The sequence below is a fragment of the Manacus vitellinus genome, unplaced genomic scaffold (genome assembly GCF_001715985.3).
Source record: "Manacus vitellinus isolate BGI_N305 unplaced genomic scaffold, ASM171598v3 scaffold_16_pilon, whole genome shotgun sequence".
NCBI classification, from domain to species: domain Eukaryota; kingdom Metazoa; phylum Chordata; class Aves; order Passeriformes; family Pipridae; genus Manacus; species Manacus vitellinus.
The window spans coordinates 317,032-322,964 of NW_021939189.1; the positions used below are offsets into that span (position 1 = coordinate 317,032).

The 5,933-nt window shown below is 59.7% G+C and overlaps 2 protein-coding genes across 2 annotated transcripts in view; one reads left to right on the top strand and one right to left on the bottom strand.

The window, feature by feature from the left end:
- Window positions 1–175, top strand: part of RCCD1 (RCC1 domain containing 1) — a 4,138-nt gene extending 3,963 nt beyond the window's left edge. The window contains exon 4 of the mRNA XM_025894846.2: window positions 164–175. Coding sequence (XP_025750631.2) covers window positions 164–175 — 12 coding nt within the window. The remainder of the gene's footprint in view (window positions 1–163) is intronic.
- A 104-nt stretch (window positions 176–279) lies between these two features.
- PRC1 (protein regulator of cytokinesis 1) lies at window positions 280–5,927 on the bottom strand. The gene is made up of 13 exons (XM_018069916.2): window positions 5,877–5,927; window positions 5,430–5,552; window positions 4,870–5,103; window positions 4,621–4,791; window positions 4,259–4,408; window positions 3,874–4,021; window positions 3,654–3,790; window positions 3,330–3,425; window positions 3,068–3,214; window positions 2,601–2,711; window positions 2,318–2,428; window positions 1,557–1,742; window positions 280–502 (listed from the first exon to the last, which is right to left on the bottom strand). The coding sequence occupies exons 2-13, from the start codon at window positions 5,538–5,540 to the stop codon at window positions 425–427; spliced, it is 1,680 nt and encodes a 559-aa protein (XP_017925405.1). The 5' UTR covers window positions 5,541–5,552; window positions 5,877–5,927; the 3' UTR covers window positions 280–424.
- Between the last annotated feature and the right edge of the window lie 6 nt (window positions 5,928–5,933).

A 5,933-nucleotide genomic window follows, 5' to 3' on the forward strand; every position in this document is an offset into this window, starting at 1 on the left:
CCGTGTGTTGGAGCCGTGAGGCCCTGGAGCCCCCCAGCCATGGCTGCTGCCAGGAGGAGGATGAGGGCGAGCTTTGCTCTACAAGACCAGCCCCAAGACCAGTCAGGACATGGATTAAGGCTGCAGGCCCTAGGTGTGGCTCCTGCTTGGCTCGGACTCCCAGAGCCGCACCTGAGATTTTGGGGTGCTGAGTTTGCCCCCCCATCCCCTCCTTCCCCCCATTTCTTCTCCTCCTCCTGCTCACCACAGGCACCACCCCAACAGACTCGGAGTTGTGGACCATACAGGGACTTTATTCACAACATCTGGAAAAATTTTTTAAATAAAAGCAAATTTCTCAAGGGGGGAGCTGGAGGTGGGTTATCCTGGAGTGGGTGATGCTGCGGTGCCGCTGGAGCAGCAGCTCCTGCCGGGTGCAGGGGCCTCAGCACGAGGCGTTGGTGGTGGTGGAGTTGAGGATGCGGGAGGTGCTTTCAGAGCTGGAAGCCTTTGAAAGTTCGCGCTGTGGGAACAAGAAGGGGGAGAGGGGGATGAAGGGAGGGAGGGAGGGGCAGCAAGGTCAGGGTCACTGCTTTGAAGGTCAGTAGGGACGCAGGGAGAGGTCGGGATGGGCAGGGAGGGCAGCCCACCCTGCTAAGGGGAGATAGAATACTAATAACAGAACTATGTAACTTGTAACCAATGAACGTTAATGCCTTTGTTTGCTAAAATGTATAAATAGCAAAAAGTTTTGATAGTTGGGTGCTTGATTTGTGGGAATCCCCACCTTGCACCCTGCTCAGAATAAACAATGTCTCCTTTCTAAACCTCTTTGTCCATGTTTAGAGACCTCCTAAAATCTGCAGCATCAGTAGGAGAAGGGGACAGGAACAGTTGTGTTCAGCTGCTGGAGGAAGGGAACTCCTGGGAGGAATCTGCTTCCATCACAAATCAGCCCCAGCCCTACCCAAGGCTGGGTGCCAGCCTGGGAGCACAGCCTGGAGCAGGGAACCCTTCAGCTCAGTCCCAGGGCACATAGGGTGCCCCAACACCAGGTCAGTTGCCACAGGGAAGAGATTGGGGCAGTCCACTGTCACACAAAGGTAAAGCTCAGGCTCAGCCCATCCTGACAAAAGGACAGAGGCTGCCCAGGGCCCCCCAGCCCTAGAGAGCAAAGCCCCATCCACTGGCAGCCGCCCACAGGCTCTGCTCACCCCACCACCCCCAGAGACTGGTGGAGAAGGTGGGACTGAAGCAGGGTCCCCCTTACAGGCTCAACAAGCAGAGCTGGGCCTTGGGCTCTGTCCCCCCACAGGGGTGTCGTTGAGCCCAGCCTGGCCCCTGTGCTGGTGTCTGTCCCCACTGGCTGCTCAGGGGCTGTGTGAGGCAGGAGCAGTGTGAGACCTCCACCACCAAACCACAGTTTGAAGTTCTCCATGTGGAGCCACAGGCACGGGCAGGAGCAGCCACCCTGCGTGGGGACATGGGGAGGACACAGCCCTGGGGGTGCTCGGGGAAGGGGAAACGTCTGTCCTGTGGCGCCTGGGGAGGGGGTGGGGTTAGAAGAGGTGAATTACCACAAACTCAGAATAGGTGCTGGCAACAGAACTAACGCTGTGGTTACGCTGGGCAGGGGCTGTGGGGGTGCACCCACCGCTCAGGGTGGTTCCATCCAGCTGGGACATGTTCTCCTTGTTCCACTGCCTCAGCCTGGGTCGGGGGGGCTTCGCTGCCGTGCGGCTGGGGGTCCGGGCACGGCCAAACTGCAGGAGGAGGCAACAATTACGGGATGCAGGAATCGAGCAGAGGCAGCAGAGCTGTGGCAGCTTCAGTGCCTGTCCCTCTGTGAGGCCAGAGTGGTGTCAGGCTCTGGGTGCCCTCCGAAGTCTGGGGCTGGATTCTAGTCTCAGAAACATATAGCATAGAGTCACAGAATCCTGGAAATGGTTTGGGTGGGAAAGGACCTTAAAAAGCCCATCTTGTTCCATCCCAGTGGCAGGGGTGCCACCCACTAGACTAGAGTGCTCAGGCCCTGTCCAGCAGCACAACCATATTTGGAAGGTCCCCCAAGCTGCAGGCTCAGCAGCAAGGAACAGGAGTACACTAGAAATCTGGGCTGGAGAAAGATTTCCTGCCACCCTCCTCCTCCCTCAGGTCCCAGAAACTCCCCACCAGGACGGCAGCAGCCTCATGGAGCAGGCTGCAGACAAACAGGAGTTTCAGCCCCCCGGGAACTTGGCAGGGGAAGCAGAGAAGCACAGGGTGACAGCAGGCAGAGCTGTGCCGCCCTGGTTTGCCCATCCCAGCCCTGGGCAGGGAGTCCCCCAAGGCCCCTCACCTTCTTCCCAGAGGGCGGCAGCCGAGACGTGGGCGAGTGGGAGATGGTTCCCCCAAAGGCTGAGCGAACTGTGCTGTTGGGAGTAGTGCTGGTGATGGAGGTGCCGTGGAACTGAGGAGAAAGCAGAGCACACATTACACGAGGGACACCTCCCTGCAGAGCCAGAGCACCCTGACCCCTCCCGCAGGGCCGAGGCCAGCCCAAGGCCAGGTTCCAGCTCGGGGAGAGCTCAGCTCCAGGCAGGGCCCCGGCCCAGCTGCACTGCTCCACAGGGACATTTTACCTTCCTTACTTTGGCAGGTGTGTGGGGGCTGAGGACACGCCGCTTGATGGGGGTCCGTGGGGTGCTGCCATACAGCATCTCCGTTTCTATCTGCCGGCTCTTCTTCAGGTGCTGCGGGAGACACGTGCACTTACACACCTGAACACCGTGGAGTTGGTGCACCTCTGTGCCACTGCCAGTGGGCACTGCCCTGCCAACAGCTTGGCAAGGCCATGCAGCAGGAATTTCACCAAAGATTTACAGGTATCCAGAGCCAAGTGGCACCTCTGGCACAGTTGGGGCCAAGAAAGGGGCTCAGCACACACAGACACAACTGCAACGGGCACCTGTCCCACTACCTGCTGCTTCCAGGCTGGGATTGAGCAGGCAGAGCCCAGGGCAGCAGCTGGGGGGCACTGGGGCCCAGCACAGACACTCCCAGGCTGGCATTCCCAGGAAGGAGCCAGCACGCTCAGCTCCACACTCACCCGCTCCTGCTTCTCCTTCTCCTTCTCTAGGCGGTACAGCTGCCACTGCTCTGACACGTATTCCATGAACTGCTGCCCCTTAACCAGGAAAGGCTCCTTGAACTCCTGCTCCCAGGCTTGGACCTTTCTCTCCAGCTCCTCCTGCAGCTGATCAGGACATGAGGTCAGTGTAGGGATTGACCAAACGTGGGTGTCCCCATGCTCAGGGATCCCTTCTCCCTGATCAGTGGGACCACAGCTCCCTCCCCAGGGCTAGACCTACCCTGGACAGCGTCTTCTGCAGCTTTGCTCGCTGCTTCTCCTCCTTTAGCAGGTTCCCCCCACGGTTGGTGAAGCGGCTGGGGTCAGTTGTTTTTCTCTAGTAGAGAAGGGGGATCAGAAGAGACTTAAAGACACCACCCAGCTCCCCCCACCCCCCAGGGAGCCAGCCTTGCATAAACACCCCAGTGCTCAAGACAGCACCTCATCCCTGCACTGGCCCACTGTGCCTCCCCAGTGCCTCCCTGCTCCTTCCCAGAGCACTCAGCCCCCGGGAGCAGACGTGTGTGCTGCCCCACGACCCAGCGTGCTCCTGCCCAGACAATACCTCCAGCTCCAGGAACAGCTTCCAGTTCTCCTCCCATTTCTGAACCGCCTCAAACAGATCTTTGTGTGTTTCATAGTAGCTCTTTATCTTGCCCACCTCGTGATCATGCAGCTCGAGCAGGGTCTCTGTGTAATCCTCTGGAAGGGCACAATAGCCTGGTCAGAGGGCAGCTGGGACCCCTGGACTCCTCCCCACAGCTGCCTGGCCAGCTGGCACCCACCATCATAGAAGGGGCCGAAGCCTTCCCTCTGCTCCTGGCTGTAGAAACATTTGTCCCAGTAGTCAGCCAGCTCTGCCCGGATTGCCTGGATCACGGATTTCATGTTCTGCAGCTTCAGCTCCTCCAGGTGGTCCACTTCCAACTGCAACTGCTCCCAAGATCAGAGCACAGGTCAGGGAGAAAGAGGAGGGGCAGAACAGGATTCATCTTCTGCACAAGCCACTTTCTAGGATGAGGCAGCTGCCAGCACCAACCCCCAGCTTCTCCCCCCACGAGGGCAGGATTTGGCCCACTCCCTTCACCACTGACTGAGCAAACAGGAGCATCAGAGCCCCAGGAGCTACTACCCCCAGCCCTCCTGCCTTGGGCATAGCAGGGTCCTTACAGCTCTCCTGGTTTTGGCTCTGGACCCATCCACGTGCACGGCCGAGGTCTCTCTCTCCTCCTGTGGGATCTGCAGCCTTTCCCAGAGCGCAACAATCCTGGAGCGCAGCTCCGCACACACGGCCTCGTTCAGAGCCCGCCGGGCTTCCAGCTGCAGGCAGGGAGAGCAAGGGGTCAGTGCAGCCCTTGGCTCTGCTACACCTGCAAAGCCATGCACTCGGCACCCAAGATCTCCTCAAGCCCCCCAAAAGGATGTTCTGACATACAGCCTTGCCCAAAAGCCAGCCGTCACTCTTGCATTGTGATGGCAGCTGCTGTCAGGACCCACAGCAGCCCCAAATGCTGCCTCAGTGCACGGCGTACCTGCTGCAGCAGGTTCTGGAGGGCCACGATGTTGTCCTTGGACAGGCAGAACTCCTCCTCGTTCTCGCACACCACGTCCCGCTCGAAGCTGGTGTCCGGGGTGTGGTCCAGCTCCTCCATGAGCAGGATGATCTGACGCTTGTTGCTGACAAACTCTTCCCGCCTTTGCTCCTGGGGGTGAGGGGCAGTGTCAGGAACCAGTGGGCCCCTCATGGGTCCTTCACCAACCCCCTCAGTCTCTCCGCTCACCTTCAGGGTGTTGAGGGAGGCCACGTGGCGCCGGTAGCAGTCCAGGTCCTCCAGGCTGGGCACGGCACTGCTGTCAATGCTGAACAGGGCTGTGCACAGGATATCACACAGGTCCCGGTCCTGTTCCTGCAGGGCCTTCAGCTCCTGCTTCCGGTCCTGCTTCTGCCTCTGCAGCTCCTCCACACGCATGCGCAGATTCTTCTCCATCTGCAGGATGGTACTTTCCTCCTCTGTCTGCAAGAGGCCAGAAATCAGCTCTGCTCTACACCTCTCCACACCTAGCTCATGTTTTAGGATTTTAAATGAAGTCCAGGGACACAAGCCCTGGGTCTGGGCAAGATGTTCCCCAGGAAGCTGCAAACAGAGCAGCAATACACAAAATGAGGTGACGGAGGACACCTCACAACTGCTTCTCAACAGCTGGCCTGTAAGGAGCCACAAAGCCCTCGGCTCTACCAAGCACCCAGTTTGGAACAGGCGTTTGCTTTGTGAGCTCTGGCCTCTTGATACACCTAGGCAGGGCAGCAGCAGGATCCCAGCAGCGAAAAGCAACACCTCACCTCAAAGGGGCCCAGCTGGAGCTCACTGCACAAGGTGTCCAGCTCCTTCCGGCACACGGCGATGCTCTTCAGGAGACGTTCCTTCAGGCTCTGCTCCTCTGCCACCATCATGTCCAGGAGACTCTGTGGCACAGGCATGGTTCAAAGCAGGGTGTGAGGATGGAGAGCAGGCAGGGAACATGCAGGGAGAGCAGGCAGAGCAGCAGGACCGCCACTGGAGACCCCTGCTGGGGCTGAGTGAGAGTGGGCAGTGTGGGGGCCCCAGTGGGACAGGGCCAGGGCAGAGGTGCAGTGACAGCCCTGGATGCTCCCACCCGGGCAGGGACCCCCATCGGTCCAGTCCTGGGGGCCTGACAGAGCTCATGCCAAGCTGCCCGGGTCCCGGGCTGGGGGCTCGACAGCGAGTCCGGTGAGCCCCCAACCCGGGGACACGCCCCCGCTCCTCACCTTGATGTGCTGCTTGACGACGTCGGTGCGCTCCAGGCGCTGCTCCTCGGGAATGCC

Excerpts from the sequence above, each read along its gene's own strand:
- PRC1 (XM_018069916.2), bottom strand. The coding sequence starts at position 5,540 with ATGATGGTGGCAGAGGAGCAGAGCCTGAAGGAACGTCTCCTGAAGAGC. Across the intron at positions 5,104-5,429 it reads TCCAGCTGGGCCCCTTTGAG|ACAGAGGAGGAAAGTACCAT; the intron begins GTGAGGTGTTGC and ends GGCCTCTTGCAG. Across the intron at positions 2,429-2,600 it reads CACCTGCCAAAGTAAGGAAG|TTCCACGGCACCTCCATCAC; the intron begins GTAAAATGTCCC and ends CTTTCTCCTCAG.